This window comes from Alosa sapidissima, chromosome 15 (assembly GCF_018492685.1).
Source record: "Alosa sapidissima isolate fAloSap1 chromosome 15, fAloSap1.pri, whole genome shotgun sequence".
Taxonomy (NCBI): domain Eukaryota; kingdom Metazoa; phylum Chordata; class Actinopteri; order Clupeiformes; family Clupeidae; genus Alosa; species Alosa sapidissima.
The window spans coordinates 6,604,269-6,624,189 of record NC_055971.1 but is presented as its reverse complement, the minus strand read 5'-3'; the positions used below and the strand labels follow the sequence as shown (position 1 = coordinate 6,624,189).

Below are 19,921 nucleotides of genomic sequence, written 5' to 3'. Positions count from 1 at the left end.
GAGCGCATGATCTAATTAAAACGAGCACATGATTAAGTCAAATTAGAGCACATTTTAATAAAATGAGCGCATGTTTTAACAAAACGTTCTTTCGATATAAAGAAAAAATAATGTTGCAGTGACAGCTCCCGGGCTCCATAAACAGGAGAGCTGCTTGGCACTGAGTTTATGCAATAACAGCAAGCCCCGACCTGCACAATGAATGTGCAGTCTGACAAAGCAGCCAGGTCATCATGGCAGTAGTGATTTTCCAAACTTTCTTTCCCCCTCTTCCTCCACTCCCCACTGCACTCCCTTTCACACACACACACACACACACACACACACACACACACACACACACACATAAACACAGAGACGTGAGGTCACAGAAGCTGCTTCTGAAAGGCAGCTCAGAAAAGGTCGTCTTTCTTGGCTTGCTGACAAGAGAAACATTTCACAAGTGTTTACTGTGTGGCAAGAATTTCAACTAGATGATAAAGACAGTGCAGGGAAGCAGACGAGAATGTGTGAGATGGTTCACCTTGCATACCTGTCCCGCTTTTGCTCACTCTGACACACACACACACACCCACCCACACACACACACACACACACACACACAGGCAAAGACACACACACACACACACAGACACACACACACACACACACCAAATGAAAGTTCACACACAGATTCACACATAGACTGTGCAACACTGTTATTACACACCTGTCAAACACCTTCCCACAAACACACGCGCGCACACACACACACACAGACACAAACACACATGCAAACAGAGTCCCACACATTCTCACTCCCTTATGCAAGTGTACGTTATAGGAGGATATTAAGTTTCAGCCTTTGTGCTATTCCTGGAGACCTGATGACACCGTGTCAGAGAGGTGTAAAGAACCACCCAGCATAGAGAGGGGGGCATAGGTGTTGTGTAAGTAAGCATGTTTAAAATACATGTGTGTGTGTGTGTGTGTGTGTGTGTGTGTGTGTGTGTGTGTGTGTGTGTGTGTGTGTGTGTGTGTGCGAGTGCACGTGCTTACCCATATGCCTGTATGCCAAGTCTGTATGCCAATCTAAATCTGTGAGTCCACTGGCAGCAGCAATGGTGAATGTGTGTGTGTGTGTGTGTGTGTGTGTGTGTGTGTGTGTGTGTGCATGTGTGTGCGGTGTGTGTGTGTGTGTGTGTGTGTGTGTGTGTGTGTGTGCTGTCTCAGTGTGGTGTCAGGACAGGCTCACACTGGGCCCTTGACTCATGCGAGGAGCGTTTCCCAGGGCCGCCCTGTGACATTTCAAAGCAAAACATTCACACCATCCCAGTCTCCACACGGCACTCCACACTGTACACAGCGCCCAGAGGAGTCGCAAGCAAAAAGCCAAACACACGCCAGTCTACTAAACTTCACACGCGCATACGCTCACACACACACACACACACACACACACACACACACACACACACACACACACACACTTATACATACACACACACACACATCTACTGTTCTCACACACAAACACACACACACACACACACACATCTACACATCTTCACATACATACACACACACACACACACAAACACACAAACACGTCTACTGTACACACACACATACACTTATATTTACTGTACACACATACACATGCACACCCTGTACATGTCTCCCCACAACAGACGCTGCTCAGACATCAGCTGCTCAGAAACAGCGGGGGACGACAGACATTGTGGACAGTGTGGCCATTTCTCCCGCCACACATATGCATTCTGAGCACAAACAGTTCAAGTCTGTGAGCGTTTTTTTTTTTTTTTTTCCTCGCTCAGGAATGTTCCGGCATGTTTGTATTGACATACTTGAGATTTGGGAGAGCACATGACATGACCACCGTCCCAGAATGCATTCTTGTTGGAGTGGGGTTTTGAGAAATGGCCAGTGTCTTATCCACTCACGTGGAGCTGTCACAGAGATATGTGCCCATGTGGGCATGGTGACCAGGCCCCAGTCCACTCCGTGAGCAGGGTCAGACCACACTGCCCTGGGAATTGTTTCCAGTTGTCGTAGCCTAATAAGTGTGGACTTTAGGTTAATTTGGAAACCAATGGACCAGCCTATAACGAATGGACATTGTTGACCACTGAGGGATTGCTAGGCTCCCTGCTTAGCCAGGAATGGGGTAAACCCTTTTCCAAACTCCACTGGCACTACAACTCTATGATGTTTTCTGGCATTTCTGCTGCTATTGTTTGTTTAGCGTTGTCTAACTGTAGCACAGCAGTCCCTGTTGTAACTACATTTCAAACAAACGCTTGACCCCACCAATTCATCTCGCGAAGAGGGCTTCCAGAGGGCTATAATCCCAGTGAAAACTGTGGTGGGACCAAAAGGTTATGGACAGAGCCCGGCCAATGGTGAACAACAGCCTTACACACACACTCACACACACACACTCACACACACACACACACACACACACACACACACACACTCATGCGCTTCTCACACTGAAGGCAGCTTCCACCTCAGGCTAGACCAAAAAACAAGCAAAGTGTAAAAGTATCACACACATTTTCCTGCCGTTGCCTGATTCAAAGCGTGTGTTTGTTTGTTTAAATGCATTTGCAGGTTCAAACAGGGCATACGTCTAACAGGAGCTAGCCATGTCTTTCTAAATTGCTTACGCAGTATTGCTATGTACAGTACATGGCAAGTATGTGCCATATCCAATATCCAAAAAAGTCACATGAATTTCCTGTAAGGAGTTCAAATGACTATGTGCTGACTAAGCTGGCCAGTGTGTGTGTGTGAGCGGTGTGTGTGTGTGTGTGTGTGTTGGTGTTGGGATGCGGGTCGGTGCTGGTGTGCTACATACGCTGCACGTGTATGTGGGCCTCCTGAGCCAGGCGGAGCTCCGCCTGCTGCCTGTCACTCAACTCTTGGAGGCTCCTCACTTGCTGCCGTGACGATGACAGACACGCCTCCAGCTCAAGCACCTCCCCCTGCAGCCTACCAAGCTCTTCCTGCTTACTGCCAACCACCTGCTGGAGTTTCAACAGGTCTGGGGAGACACAACAATAGCAACAACAAACACACAAAATGAGGATATACTCTCTCTGAGAACAATGGCGTCACATACAGTACAACAAGGCTCTTTTCATTATTGAGCATAGACATACAATTCTATGGGATATATGAGTTTAATGTATGGCTTATTGATATGTGCGTGATATATTTATACTGTATAGTTGATCGTATTCAATATTATACATGTATAAAGACATATACTAAAATAAGGGTTGACAGCTAATATGAAAATATTGATGAATCATTGGGAGTTGAACAATCCAACTGTGTGCTTGACTTCAGTAGTGACTTGTTTGATAATGAGTAAGGACACTGCTCCAGTGTGAGAAAATGCCCAAGCGCTTTAGTATCGCCGCTGGCACAGCTCTTCACGTCAACACTATTTGCTAATCAAACGGCTAAACAAAAGCAGCGGAGAGAGACAAAAGAGACGGCAGGGTTGATGACTGACAGCGTTGGTTCAAGACGAGGTCTCCCCCAGACTGCCAGCTCTCCCAGTCGGCTCTCTTCCCATGCATTCTCTCTTTCTTTTCTTTCTTTCCTTCTTTCTCTCTCTCTCCTTCCCTCTATCTACCCTGGCACAGATGACACTGCTGTTCACCTCATGGAGTTGACTTGACGACAACCAATGCATGTACTACTCACCTTTAGACACATAGTGGCCATTTGTGTGTTTTAGTGTGTGTGGAGGAGCTTTCCTACACTTCCTCTCTATTAGTCACCGTGACACAGATCAGTATCTGGGGACCATAACCAGCAGCAGACGGCACTATTGCTGAGTAGTTTATGTAACTGAGATCATGAGTCGTGATTCAGAAGTGCGACCCGAGCAGAGTCGTGTCTGGTCCAGTGGGGTGGAGGTGTTTGCCTGGCGGGGCGCCCTGGCTGATCTGGGTACAGTGGCGTGCTCCGGTGAGCTGGAGTGGTCTGGGCTTGTCTCTCAGCAGCTCCATGAGATCATAATTAATGTGCGAGGAGCAGCTGCTCCGGTCCCTAAGGCAGCCCCACCACAGCGCAGTGCCGCGCCGCACCGCTCGCTCTCACCACTGCCCAGCCCTCCCCAGCCTGCCCCCAACACTCACCCCAACCGGAGCTGGGACTAGGCACAACTACTGTCAGAACCAGAACTACTGCTAGAACCAGAACACAATGCTTGCTTTGCCTCTTACGCTGACTTTTTTCCCTTAGGAAAAAATTCCACGTCAGTTCAACTAGGGCCCACGCACTTAGGTCTCAAAAAATTCTGAAAAATTACCAGGTGTACCTATGTTACCCAGGAGACACACTGTAAAATTACTCTTATGTAAGATCAATACTTTCCAAGATACAGCCAGTTTTACTGTATACAAAACATATTGATGTCAATGGTGCATTTTGCCCATGTTCAGGGTGGAAAGTGAAAAAGAAAGATTTGCATAAGACAAGTCAAATTGGTGTTTTAAAAAAGAAAAGATCATGGAGAATAAAGAAAAAAATATTTAAAAAATCTTTGTATATTCCCACAAGGTGTTTGGGTGCTCTGAAAATGAGAACCAAAATGATTTTTTAGACTTGTAAAGTCTGCTGTTCAGACCCTGAAGGAATTTATTTTCTGTACATTGTTTTTTGTGAGAGTGTTTCTACTTATCTCAGTAAGGAAAATAAATCAAGAGCCTATGTTGAGTACAAATATGTCTTCTGAAGGCTTAAAAAGAGCCCAGCCAAAAACTCCAATAAAATGTTTATCAACTTTGAGGGACAGCTATGGCCATGCAGGATTATCCAGACCAAACGTGATGATTTTGCTACATACTATTCCAATTTATGTACCAGCATGCAAAATTTGAGCCTCCTACATGGTTTAGTTCTTGCGCTGTGGGCTTGTGAACTTTGACAAAAAAAAGAGGCCGAACAAAATCGACACCCCCCCTCCCCCTGTAAAACTGGCTGTATCTTGGAAAGTATTGATCTTACATAAGAGTAATTTTACAGTGTGTCTCCTGGGTAACATAGGTACATCTAGTAATTTTTTCAGAATTTCTTGAGACCTAAGTGCGTGGGCCCTGGTTGAATTGACGTGGAATGACCCCTTAATAATATCTCTCTGTCTTCTCTTCTTTTCCTCCCCCACTCTCTCTCTCTCTTTCTCTCTCTATCTCTTCTTCAGTGTAACCACAGAAAGCTGCCAGACAGGTAACAGCACATAATTACACACCCACACCCATATCAGTTTGGCCTTCACCTGCACACAGTCACACACAGGTGAGAGTAAAGGGCAGGCCATCTCTCTCTCTCTCTTTCTGTTTCTCTCTATTTCTTTTTCTTTTCCCCTCTCTATCTCTGTCTCTCTCTCTTTCTTTTTCTCTCTCTCTATGCCTCTCTCTCTCTCTCTCTTTCTCTTTCTCTCTCTCTCTGCCTCTCTTTCTCTCTCTCTATTTCTCTCTCTCTCTGCCTCTCTCTTTCTCTCTCTCTCTCTCTCTCTTTATCTCTCTATTTCTCTCACTCTCTCTTTCTCTCTCTCTCTCTCTCTCTCTCTGTCTCTGGAAGTAGTATCTTCCACCATGGCTGACACATGACGAGCCCACGTGACCAGATGCCGAGTGAGAAGTAGAGGCGTAAGCGTCAGCTCAGCAGAGCTACAGTAAACATACCTGCGCACTGTCTGAGCAGCCCTCCCTGCCCCGTGCACTTGCTCAACTCTGCATGACGCAGGAGCTACACACACACACACACACACACACACACACACACACACACACACACACACACACACACACACACACACACACAGACAGACCACACACACACACACACACACACACACACACACACACACACACACACAGACCCACACACACACACACACACACACACACACACACACACACACACACACACACAGACAGACCCACACACACACACACACAGACAGACCCACACACACACACACACACACACACACACACACACACACACACACACACACACACAGACAGACCCACACACACACACATACACACACCCACACACACACACACTCAGAGAGGAATTTGGCAGCCAAGAGGAGTGTGCAGTCTTCAGAGAAGAGGTGGATCAACCACAAGCTTTTTTTTAATATATATACCTCCAAAGAGCCACACCTCGTAAGGGTGAGACTGAGGTGAGCCATGTCACCTGAGAAGGGTTGGGCATCACACAGCCAATTACCACTGAGTTCATAACATTCAAAAGACAAGTCAGCTGAACAGTGCAAGTTCATATCAACAATGGACTTCATATCAACAACGTTCACAGTTCAATGCAGGCTGTAGACTGCAATGTACTTCTCATTAACAGTATTGAAATCCCTGTCTTTTGTGGTATATAGTTTTTCACAATTGCTAAAACACATTTTTTGATACCGTCCACCCTTTTCTCAAAATTCACCCCCATTCTCAATGCTTTATTTTAACTTTTTTTTATTTCTGAAATCGTTTTGCTTTGTTTTGTTTTGTGTTTTAGATGCAAAATGCATTTACTGTATTGCAAACAATGAAACTTTCTCCTGGAGCAATTTGGGCTGCCCTGAAAACTGTGTTGTGTGTGTAATGACTGCTCAGAAGTGTTTTAATTTTGACTGCTTTGTGAATGATTTGCAAAGGTTGTCACAGGTTTTGTGAATGTAGTTTGAGATTTGGGGTTTGTGTTTACAGTGGAAGGTTTAAAACAAATAAGTTTTAGCAATTGTGAAAAACTGTAACACTATGGATTATGGAACATTATGGATCAGTTACCATAGATAATGTTCCTTAATATCACTTCATCACAATGTACTTAATGATAACAGCGGTCAAAGAACAGTCTACGGTAAATGATCAAATAGTTTTATGGATGTCTGACTACGTCAAAACTCAGCTCTCAAAAATGTTTGTAGAGATTGCATGTTTCACTAACACACTTGCTGACATCAGCAAGATGCACACGCATGAAGACAAACATCCTGACACACACACACACACACACACACACACACACACACACTGACTAGAGACAGAACCCAGAGAGTCCTCTCTGAGGTCCATTAGAGTAGAGTAATCATATCGCCTCCTTATCATTACATAGCAATTATCTCAGCGTTGGGGGGAACAGGCTGCCCTCTGTGATAAATGCACTGGGAGATTTTGTTCCAGCGCTAAAAATATATTCCCTTCTATTTCCACTGCAACCATGTTACTATGATACCATCTTCACTAAATGCAGGTTTCATACGCCTCAAGCAAAGACCAAACTCTCCACACAAATTTGGGTTTGGCAGTTGAATCAGTTAAACCTGTCAATCTATAAACGCTTCCAGCCTTTGGCCTATGTGTTTGTTTGTGTGTTTTTGTGAGTGTGTGTGTCAGTTTGCGGTAATTAGTTCTCACCTGCCATTGCAGCTGTACTGCTTTGCACGACCTTGCCACTCTGATCTTCCCAGAATGCTTTGAGGTGGCTGAGGTGAGTCCGTAAGGTCTGCAACTCTTGATGAGACGAACGCAGCACACAGCCTGACCTCAGCAGAGCCTGCTGCTGACGCTTGCACCTCATACTGAAATAAACACACACACACACACACACACACACACACACACACACACACATAAACACACATATACACACACATATACACACACATATACCTACACATGCCTGCCGCCCCGCACACCTCTAACACACACACACACACATAGACAGGCAACTTTAGAGTTTATGCATCAACAAGGCTAACTGATGACCCTACATTCATATTTGCATGTCTATCTGCGGTGCAAACTCTACGCTCTGCCTTCACTGTGGGAACTTCTGGGAAAACAAACTCAAAACCAAAGCAACAGCGGAATGGAAAGGCTCCAAAAGCCAAGCCGTGAGAGTGGATGGCGTGTAACCTTTAGGGCCTGTAAGATCATGCTGATCCCGAGACCAAAGGGCCGCCTTCCCTCCCCAACCATCCGCTCTAAAAGCACAGCGGGCGTCTCATTAAAGTCTTACTGGAGTGGAGTATGACATCAGGTCAGGGCAGCAGCCGGAGAGCAGAGCGAGGTATAAACACACGGAGCGCCACGCTAAGTGTCCCTGCCACCACTTTAGCCCAGGAGAGAGGGAGAGAGAGAGAGAGAGAGAGAGAGAGAGAGAGAGAGGGAGGGAGAGAGAGAGGGAGAGAGAGAGAGAGAGAGAGAGGGGGAGAGAGAGGGAGAGAGAGAGAGGGAGAGAGAGAGGGAGAGGGAGAGGGGGAGAGAGAGGGAGAGAGAGAGAGGGAGAGGGGGAGAGAGAGAGGGGGAGAGAGAGGGAGAGAGAGAGGGGGAGAGAGAGAGGGAGAGGGAGAGGGGGAGAGAGAGGGAGAGAGAGAAAGGGAGAGGGGGAGAGAGAGATAGAGAAAGAGGGAAAGAGAGGGAGAGAGAGATGGGGAAGGAGGGGGGGGGGGGGGGAGTGAGGCAGCCCCGCACACTCCGACAGCCCTGGGAGCATTATTACACAAACAAATCCACAAACGTACACACACACACACACACTCACTCACACACCGAGCGACACACACGTGCACTCCATACACACTATACACACGAGCGTCTCCCATGGCAACCCATCAACAGAGCGCTGGTGAGTGTGATATGCCCTGGAGCATGAAGCGCGAGAACCAAGACAGAGGGAAAGTTGTTTTCCTTTAGAGGAGCGGATAATGAGAGCGAGGCAGTGGGCAGAGCAATGCAGCAAGTAAGTGACACCACAGCACCCACTGCCCTCATTACTGCACACACACACACACACACACACACACACACACACACACACACACACACACACACACACACACACAGACACACAGACGGAGAGCGAGAGAGGCAGACCTGAAGAGAGAGAGATGGAGAGAGAGAGAGAGAGAGAGAGAGAGATGGAGAGAGAGAAATGGCGAGGAGGTAGATCAAAGGCAGGAAAGTTTTATAAACAGGCACTGAGAGAATGAGACAGAGAGAGAGAGAGAGAGAGAAAGAAAGTGAGAGAGGGAGAGAGAGAAAGTGAGAGAGAGAAAGGGAGCGACAGCAGTGGGGGAAAAGATGAGCTGAATGGCCGTAACATGCTCTGCACTGGTCCTGTGCAGCTGTGTCCCTCTCCGGCCCTGGAGCCGCTCCACACCCACTGGCCTGCTTCTTCAGAACCCAGTCCAGCCCAACCCAACCCACTTTCCCCCTCAGTGTCCTCCCTCTCTCCCTCCCTCTCTCTCTCTCTCTCTCTCCATCTCTCCGTAGCGCTGCTCCAGTTCTACCCACCAACCCCTCTGTGCTCCTCTCTGCCATGCTATGTCTGTCTGGCCTGTGAAGTCCCTCTGGTGAGTTGGGAGCAGTGCGTCTGGCCCACACATGGCCTGCTTTTGATCTTAGTCCGTACGTATGTGTGAGAGAGAGAGAGAGAGAGAGAAAGAGGGAGAACGAAGAAAGAGAGGGAGGGAGAGAGAGAGAGAGAGAGGGAGAGAGGAAAGGCCCTGGCTCAGCTTGCCTCTGACCTGTTTGCTCCTCCTCTGTTCCCCAGCACTTCATGGGGGCTGCCCAGTCTCACCAGGCCGTCCAGACGGATGACCTCATAACATCCATCCTCATTAATCGCCATGCACGCATAAACTCATCGCTCTGTCTGTCTGCACGTCTGTATGTCTGCACGTCTTTCTGTCATTCTGTCTGTCTACCCTCACTCTGTCTGTTCGTCAGTCTTTCCTATTCTACCTCTCCCAGTTCCATGCAGGAGATTCTACACAGACACACACACACACACACACACACACACAGACACAGACACACACGCACAGCTTAATGAAGCCACAAGCTGCAAACTGCTGGGGAGTAGCCTGCAATCACGCTGTAAAAACCTCTGATTTGTCTGAGTGCTAGACCTCACGCGACGGCTAGCTATCCCAACACGCATACAATCCACACACACGCACATGCACATGCATGCACAGAGAATGTGGAAGGCTGGAGAATGTTGAAGGCTGATGTAGCTGAAGTCCTAGCAGGGTGAGAGGGAGATGAGTCCTCGTGAGTGTTGACATGTTTCATCTCAGGCTTCTCCATGTGCTTTGAGGTGAGGCTGGAGTCAGACAGATAAGAAACTCAGGGGGGTGAGGATGGGGGCGGGGGGTCTGGATTAAACTAGAGGGCACATAAAATTACACCACATTTCTGCAATCATGGCACTGTGACCCCCCTAGGGCTTTCTCTCTTTCTCCTTATCTCTCTTTCCCTTTCTCTCTTTCTCCTTCTCTCTTTCCCTTTCTCTCTCCCTCTCTTTCTGAATCTCCACCAGTGGCCTTGTCAGCTGTGCAAAAGAGGTCAAACGAAAGAAAGAGAGAGAGAGAAAGACAGCTCGAGACGAATAGAAAGGAAAAACGTAAGCGAATAATTTGAGGCACCATAAAACATTACTGCCTCTGCCAGCCGGGTCTGAGAGGGTGAATCGAGAACACGGAATAGAACATTGAGTAACTCCAGGAATGCAGTCTTGACGGCCCATCAAGTCAGAGCAGCCTCCACTCGCCCATAACGCAAAAGCAACTTCATTATTCATCTTGAGCGTTCGAGAGATGACAAGTGTCACAGGGGCAAGTAGGTCTCTCTGTCTGCTATGATTCCCCTTATTACACCTCTCCAGACATCTGCCTTCATTTTCCATTCCTCTCGCGCTCTCCTGTTTCCCTCGTTTCTCACGCAGCGCTCCATATTTATCTGGCCTTGTGCAGGTGGGAGAGAACAAATAAAACCAGAAAGACTAATATGTCTCTCTGTGGAAAAGCATGGAAACAAGCACAGAAAGGTGTGTTTGTATGTGTGTGTGAGAGAAAGAGAGACAGAGAGAGGGAGAGAGAGGGAGAAGGGGGGGGGGGGGGGCACATGTGTTTTTCCATCAGACAACATTAATCAGTGGAATGGCAGAGAAGTATGGGAGATATAAGCCCTAAGTCACTGTCTCAGTGTGCGTCTTATTGGTGAACTGACATCCGATTGCTGCAAAGCCTCACATGCTCACAAGTGCTGTTTACTGAGGGATTTAATAACGACAACAAATACAAACATGTAAGCACACATGTACTGCCACATACAAACACACACACTCTCACTCACACACACACACAGACACACACACACACACTCACTCACTCACACAACACACTCGCATGTATCCAGTACACACTTGTATGTAGTCCACACAACCACTCCCCTCATCCTCTAAAATGGCCTGTTTGCTCAGAATGCCGTGCATGTGCCCAGTGTTGACAGCTATATTGGGACAAGGCGGGCTAGCACAGGTGTTTTTGTACCAGATCATTTTCCAGTCCACCCAGTCATAATTCAAACAGATACTCGCTGCTTTTCCTACCGTCAGACACACTCAATCATGCCACGCAAGCCATTGTTTACCTCCCCAAGTGAGTGGCCAGCAGCTGACACGGAGCGCAGCGTGGCCAGGGCTGTGGCCTTGGCACCAGCCCACTTTCCGCTTAGCAAGCCATGGAAAAGTCTTTGTGTTTTGTTCACATGGAATGGAGTGGGAAAGCAGTGTGGATGCTTACCACGATAGGGTGTTTTCTCTGGTCCCTACACACACGCACACACACAAACACACAAACACACACACACACACACACTCACACACACACATAACACATGCACACACACACGCACACACACACATTACACATGCACACATAGTTGTTTCCCATCTGTGCTTTTCCTGTCATGCCATTAGCACAGATGCTACTGTGGACACATCACGCCAGACAGACAGTCTCTCACTCTCTCTCACACACACACACACACACACACACACACACACATACCTGAGTGTCCGTCGTTGGGCCTGCTCGTGGTCCAGCTGTCTATGGTGGAGATCCCGCTCACCTCTCACCAGCTCCAGTGCTTGCGTCACCTCAGCCAGCTGTTGGCCCAGAATCCTCTCCCTAACAGGACAAGAGAGCGAGGGAGGGAGAGAGAGAGAGAGAGAGAGAGAGAGAAACAATGACAGGGACAGAGGGAGGGAGAGGAGAGAGAAAGAGAGCAGGGGGAGGAACAAGAAGTCAGGAAGGAAGATGGAACACGGTAATTATCAAGGCAAGTCGTTCATAAGTTCTCTGAATGATGCGTGCTTTGGAAAAACTACTCATCACCACATCAGCTTTCCAGAAATAAAATGACACACTTTCTCTCTAGCTCTCGGCCTCTCTCCAAAACACATCTCTATTTACTGCAATGGCGCTGTCAATCACTTCCAAACCCACAGCATGTCCCCTGTCTGGCCTTTATCTAGTAAGTAGGCATGTTTCACACTTGCTCAGCTGGGACTCATTTTCTTCATGTTTTTTTTTTTCTCCTCATTTAACTGTAACTTGCTGACATCAACAAAGGAGTTGTTCTCCTAAATTAACGTAGAGGCCAGGTGCGTGTAAATGTGTGTGCATTAGGGTTCCGCCTGAGCGTGAGAAAGAACGAGGAACAGAGGGAAGAGGGAAAAGCCAGAGTCTGTATGTCCTATTTTTCTGTCAGCCGTCTCCGAAACAGAAGTGGAGCGAGGGGAAAAGAGGCGAGGAGATTGAGAAAGTGGCACTGACAGAGAAATATTAACTTTTTTCCTTTTGCATTTTTTCCTGGAAGTCCTTCGCTCTCTTGCTCCATGTGGTGAAACATAGGGCCACGTGAATCGCACTCTCTTCCAGCTCAGCTGCGAGGGGTCCGCCTCCCTCCATCCCTCTCTTCTTCAGAGACAGAGATAGAGAGACAGAGAGAGAGAGAGAGAGAGAGAGAGAGCCTGTCGGCGTGTGGTGCTCTCTGCCTGTGAGCTCATGCTTCCTCTATCTATAAAGAGTAGTGGCCTTCTCAGCGCTTTAATCATATCCACACAGCGCTTTTATGCTGCGGTCATGTGCACTGATGTGGAGTGTATGGCGTCCGTGAAAAAGAGAAGGAGAGACTCACAGCCACACTTGGGCAGAAACAAACACACACGCAGAGGCTCACACTCAGCACATAAAAACACCCCAAAATAATCTCACAAAGGCGGTGGAGGATAAAAGCTGAGTGAAAGGCTCCGAGGCCAAAAGACCATATCCCAGAATGCTTTATTTTAAGTCACGTTACCATAATGTTTCATGCTACCATAATTCCAATAGCATAAAACACTTCCAGTCACGTAAAACATCTGCGTAGTCTTAAGGAAACTGCAGTTGTAGGCCCTGTGTTTACCAAAGGAGCTTATCACATGACCACCCGGCCAAACAAAAACACTTTCTCTTCTTCCTCCATTCTCGTCTGTAGGGGAGCACTGACTTCAGACACAGAGAGCGCTAAGATGGGCCCAGACAGACCGCTCAGGCCCCCCAAACCCCACCATTAACCCCTCATCAACAGAGGGACAGTGCAGTGGACAGGCGAGAGGAGAGTGTCACCATCAGAGTCAAACAAGCCATCAGTCAAGCCACCACTGCTGATGCTGTCTCTGTGCTGAACATGTGTACAGAGAGCCGCACACATAACTGTACCCGCATCTACAGCCTGGAGTGCCTGCGCCCCCCCCCCCCCCCCCCCTTCACTCCATTTTACAACTGACTCGGAGCTATCGAAGAGCCAATTAAAAGATGACTCCTCAATTAACATAAACACACACACACACACATTTGACCTGATTCTTCTTTTCACGTCATCATCAGTTTCCATTCCAGCCTGGCTCGATTGGCAGCATCAGATTGCCTGTGTGTAGTACTCCACCACACAGGCAGGTACAGTACTGTGAGGGCTTATGGGGGGGGGGGCTTAGAGACCTTCTGTTTAATTAAGACTCACATGCACTCACCAGCAGCTTATAGCGCTATAGTATCATGACTCCATACATTAAGCTAGGGGCGGAGGAGGCCCTGCTAGACTGCTGTTACCTCACCCGCCATATGGACACATGGCACCGGGCTGAGCTGAGTGGAGCAGAGAGAAGCAGAGCGCCGGAGGACTGTCCATTCATATGCTCCCCCCACGCCACACTAACACACACACACACACACAAATGGCTGTATAGACACTCACACGCACACATACACACACACACACACACATATACATATGGCTGTACACATACGCATATCTCGCACGCACACAGGCAGACAAACACACAGACTATGTCCCGGCGTCTGTGCCTCTCTCCCACAGCACACACACACACACACTCATGAGCGTGAGCCAGCAGCTTACAAGCCTGTGCCCTCATTAGAGCCTGCTCCGCAGGCGAACATCAGCTTACACAATCACATGCACGCACACTCACACACACACACACAGTTCCTTGGCCAGACCTGGAGACGCTTACAGAACTATTGTATCATCACGGCATGCTGGACTTTACATTAGGACATCAGGATTATCTGAGGAACCCCAGACTAAGGACAAACTGGCAATCTGTGTGTGTGTATGTGTATGTGTGTGTATGTGTGTGTGTGTGTTGTTGTGTGAGTGAAGTGTGCATCTAACCATGAGCGTGACTGTGTCACTGTGTGAATTGGTCTGGCTTCTGAATTAGTCTGGGGAAAGATTACGTGCTTGACTGAGAGAATGTTTTTTTTTTTTTCTGTTTGTGTGTGAGTGTGTGTGTGTGTGTGTGTGAGTGTGTGGATGAACAAATCTGTCTGAGTATGCCTCATCCTCCTCTTCGTGTTGATTGTGGTGCGTGTGTGTGTGTGTGTGTGTGTGTGTGTGTGTGTGTGTGTGTGTGTGTGTGTGTGTGTGTGTGTGTGTGTGTGTGTGTGTGAAAGCGAGAGTGAATAACCGTGGCGTGCTTGCGTGTCCTACGGACAGTTTGTGTGAATCTGTCGCATGCTCGCATGAAAGGTGTGTCTGCATGGTAAAGAATGTGTGTGTATATATATATTTGCATGTCTGTGTCTGTGTGTGTGTGTGTGTGTGTGTGTGTGTGTGTGTGTGAGAGAGAGTCTGCATGTGTTCCTGCTCCAGACTCCCACTGCTTTCCCATCTGTCCCCAGTGGTCACAAAGCCAGATCAGAGAAAAGCCAGCCTGCGGAGGGGGCAGGAGGAACACTCCCTACTACACACACACACACACACACACACGCGCACGCGCGCGCGCACACACACACACAACTCTCTCTGTCTTTCTCACACAAACACATACACACCCACATAAAATAAAGAAGGTTAGCATCATTAAGAGCATGCTTGCCTACTGAAGACACAAAAACGAACATATGTCCACAACAACCATCGTCATCATCACAATCATCCCGATCATCATCGCAGCCATCACACTTGTCTTGGCAAACGAGCTGATAGCCGCCCAAACAGCACCTCTCTTTCTTCTCCGGTGGGCTGTGGGGTTTTGTTGACTGGTTGACGTCACACGATGCTCTCGGTTTCAAACTGTGAGGAAAATGAAAGTCTCAAGAGACGCAGCCAGCAGAGCCCCGACAGAGCCCGTCCAGCTGACACGCTGATCCAGACATGCTTGTCAGCAGCGTGGCGTGCTCACCTAATCAGGGGAAAAGATGCCTTATCGTATAGGTTAGCAGGGAAAAGAGTTCTTGTTTTTTTTCTGTGGACAAGTGCTCAGATGCTCGCTTATTTTGAGCTCTCACAAGCACACAGAATCCCAAAACCCCTCAAAAGTTCCCAAATTGGTTCCATTAAGTTTGATTGCATTACCAATACTACATTTGTCCATACTAGTGGGGACTTTCCTAAATCAACACCACTGCTCTGAACAGTCTAGAACCTACCACAGCTTTGCATCTCAGATCTAAGCCATATTTCCCTCTGTGCTGCTCCATCCATCAAACAGCTCAGACTCTCACAAGCCCGGTTTTGATCAGGAGGCCGTCCACGCTACAAAAAGCTGAGGCAAATTCAAGGCTGGGATCAGCGGCGGTTGCCAACCAGCCCCGACAGAGTGTCACGCGGAAGCCCCAGACACACCAAAGACACACCATGACTTCCCAGCAAATATATCATTGTGGAACCTCCGCCTCACATCCCACACACTGATGAGAGAAAAGGCATGTCTAATGAAGCACTCTGTTAACAAGCCTTATATCAAATCCACTCTTTTCATTTCTTGTTCTCTACTGTCTTAAGCAGCCAAAGGCCTTCAGCAATTTATTTTTCATTATTTGAGACTGGGAGTGAGTGCAACTCAGAGTTCACAGAGGAATTGGTAAATTAGTTCTTCCATTAGTAAACAGCAGAGAGAGATCATAATCTGTGTCAGTGCAGGGAATTTAAAATTGCAAACATTACAGTACACACAGTAAGAACAAATAGCTATAGAGTGTGTGTGCATGTATGTCTGGTGTGTGTGTGTGTGTGTGTGTGTGTGTGTGCTTGTGTGTGTGCATGTGCGTGGAGTGTGTGGAGTGTGCATCCTGCGTATGGCTCCCTGTGTTATTGGGATAATTACAGTCATTGCTATGGCATCAGTCATGGTAACCAAACAACATAAAACAAAAACATGATGAGATAAACACAAACACAGAGATGGCAGACAGACCCATTGAAGCATGAAGCACGCATGCACGCGCACACACACACACACAACCTGACACTCACCACCACACACATGCCTAAGTAGTCAAATTATGGGACCTGGAGATGCAAACTCCTCTAATCTGTCGTTCCTCCTCACACACACAGAAACACTCTCTCACACACACACACACACACACACATTCCTTCCCAGGCTTTTTACAAGTTCCCAGTGTGCCGTGTAAGTCCGAGGCCCCGTCTGGCAGAAATATGGAAATCATATGCATCAGCGCGGCACGTTTCCTTCCCCGCCAACACACACAGCAGGAGGCTCTGCACAGGTTACTGCGGCCTGGCCCGGGGAGGAATGCCTGGAACCATTTCTGCCATGGCTGCTGCTGCTGCTGTCTGCTGCTGGTGTTTGCTGTTATTATTGTGGCTGTTGCCATGCTTCTCTAGAATCCCACTTAGGTCGGTTCAGCCTCAATAATGTGGTCTCAGCTCTCGAGATTCTCAGAGCACTTTGTCTGATGGATTTTCTACAGTTCTTAGTAACATCATACGGCATAAGTACAGTCTGCTGAAGTAACAGTCATAAATACATAATCATATCAAATATTAATTTTAATGTGAGTCAAGGTTAATATGAGTATTTACAAAATGAAATAGTGTTTTTAGGATTTTTTAGGAGCCAAAAGTCACATATGATAAGAAAACTCTTCATAAAAGAGTGATTCATAGAAAACATTCTATGTGAAGTTGTATTATGAATGCATATTGTGAAGAAGACCTTTTAAGGAACCTCTCAAACTAAGAGCTCCTGATTTATTCCTCTTGAGAGATCTGTGGGCTATCGAATGCATGCGTGAAACGTGATGTGGAAAATGGTGCACAGATAAAGTAATCCATGCACCGAGAAAAGTATTGATTCATCTCCAGCCCATCCTGTGGAAACAGAACACTGTGAGTCAGGTGCGCAGACCGGCAGCAGCTGCTAATGGGGTTTCCTCCCTTGTCTCCCCTGGCAGAACCGTACGCGCATGCACAGCTGATCAAGTGCATGCAACACAGCAGCAGGGTCGTGGTGTGTGTGTGAGGGTGCCTGTGTGAGCACACGTTTGTGTGTGTGGTGAAACTAGCACTTGTGAACAATGTGCCTCTGTGTGTCCCCTCTACATGTCACTGTGTATTGCTGAGCTATTCATTGGATTATGATACATGATAGCCCCTTCTCTGCAAAGCATTGCATGCATGAGCTCTTTTCAGGAGATAAAGTAAGTAACTATGCATTGACGTGAGCTCTGCTAAACACAGAGACAGACAGACACAAACACACATGTACGCACACACAAACCCACAGAGACAGACACACACACACGCATGCACGCACACACAAACCCACACAAACACACAGAGACAGACAGACACACACACACGCATGCACGCACACACAAACCCACACAAACACACAGAGACAGACAGACACACACACACGCATGCACGCACACACAAACCCACACAGACCCACAGTTCCCTGCCAGAGGAGTGTCTACAGTTTCTCTTTCTTTGTTTGTATGGTTGCTAACAGTAACAACCATGCAGACGAAGAAAAACAGTCGAATCACTGAATAATCAAATGATCATCCTCATACTTCCACCACATAAACCCCCCCCCCCAACTCACACCCCCTTACACTACATTTCCGTCGCTGCCTACTGACAGGCCTCACAGAAGTTGTCATGTTCCAGCATGACATAAGCGGAGCTGCATGACATATGGCGCATGCAATGCTAACACTCTGCCATTGACAAGTGTGGGAGGGAGGAACATCACAGGGACTGATAGTGGTAATTATCCTGCAGGTGCACACCACACTAGAAAGGCACACACACAGGGAGGGGGAGTGTGTGCTGTGTGTGTGTGTGTGTATATGTGTGTGTGTGTGTGTGTTTGTATGTGTGTGTGTTTGTTTGTATGTGTGTGTGTTTGTTTGTGTGTGTGTGTGTGTGTGTGTGTGTGTGTGTGTGTGTGTGTGTGTATGTGTGGGTATGTGTGTGTGTGTATGTGTATGTGTGGGTATATGTGTGTGTGTATGTGTGTGTGTGTGTGTGTGTGTGGTGTGTGTGTGTGTGTGTGTGTAAAGTATATGACAATTTATGAAAGGGTATGTCAGTCAGTGTGTATGTGCTTGTTGTATTTGTGAGTGTGGGGCTTGTGTGTGCATGGATGATTTGTGTGTGAGCCCTTTGGTCATTAAGACTGTATCTTATGAAAGGAACCCTTGGCTGCTCGCAGAAAGATAACATTCCTAGACGCTGCTCTCAACAACCTGTTCCAACCTGCTGAATAACCTTTATTTTCACACTAGATAATTTTTCACACAATACACACACAAACGCATGCTTATGTACACAGTCATTACCAATGACTGTAACACACTGAAAAGACACATACAAATGATCTATTCTACGGCGTGTGGGAATTGTAATTATTTCAACATGAGAGCTTAGGCAACACAAGGGAGTGAACTTTGTCTTCCACATTTGCACAATACAGTGGGATCATCCTGGAAGACTCTCACGCAGAAATCCCACAGACCTCCCCCATCCCCTGAGGCGCCGAGCATCCCAGAGCAGAGTCCAGCCCATTCAAACAGCTCCGGCGAGCTGCTAAACGCCGCTAAACGCGGAAGGCCCGAGCTGGTGCACACACGTGAACTGGAGTCAAACTGGTGTCAAACAGAATTACCCTCCACATGCCGTCAAACGGCCTCATTATGGCCAAGCGACCTCTAACCCTGCCTTTAGGCACCCACCTCAGGCCTTTAACGAGGAGAACAGGAACGCAGGGATAAGCGGGTAAGGGGGTAAGCGATTCGCGTCACTTCTTGTTAGTGTTGATGAACTGACCGAAGTGTCGGTTAAATAACCCGATTCGTGTCACTGAGCCGGGAGAATCGAGTGCCAAACGTCAAAAACCGACTCACTGTTCCTAACATCATTCGTTTTCACATAAAGAGCAACACTGGCTTGATTGGCTGTGCTCGAGTGTTCTCGTCGCTACTCTTTCATCGTATCGCGTATTAGCGCCTCTACTGGAGTGGTAGTATAATCAGTCAAACTATGATGAGCCTGTATGGCTCTGGGCCTCATAACCGTGGTTGGGAAACGAGTCAAACAGTTCGCTAGGTTCTCTGGGCCTCGTAACCGTGGCTGCCACACGAGTCAAACAGTTCGCTAGGTTCTCGGCAAGTTGTTATCAACCGATCACATAAGCCTTTCTAGTGCAAACTAGATGCTTATATTCATGGAAATTTTATCGATGGGAAAGTATTATATCACATACCTAC

The 19,921-nt window shown here is 47.5% G+C and overlaps 1 protein-coding gene across 4 annotated transcripts in view; it reads right to left on the bottom strand.

Annotated features, from left to right (window-relative positions):
- The window catches only part of lekr1 (leucine, glutamate and lysine rich 1), an 80,583-nt gene that overhangs the window by 34,473 nt on the left and 26,189 nt on the right, over positions 1-19,921 (bottom strand). For all 4 annotated transcript variants that reach the window (XM_042064306.1, XM_042064307.1, XM_042064308.1 and 1 more), the window contains 3 exons: positions 11,900-12,019; positions 7,458-7,621; positions 2,864-3,049 (listed from right to left, as the gene is read on the bottom strand). In XM_042064306.1, the coding sequence (XP_041920240.1) occupies positions 2,864-3,049; positions 7,458-7,621; positions 11,900-12,019 (470 nt within the window). The remainder of the gene's footprint in view (positions 1-2,863; positions 3,050-7,457; positions 7,622-11,899; positions 12,020-19,921) is intronic.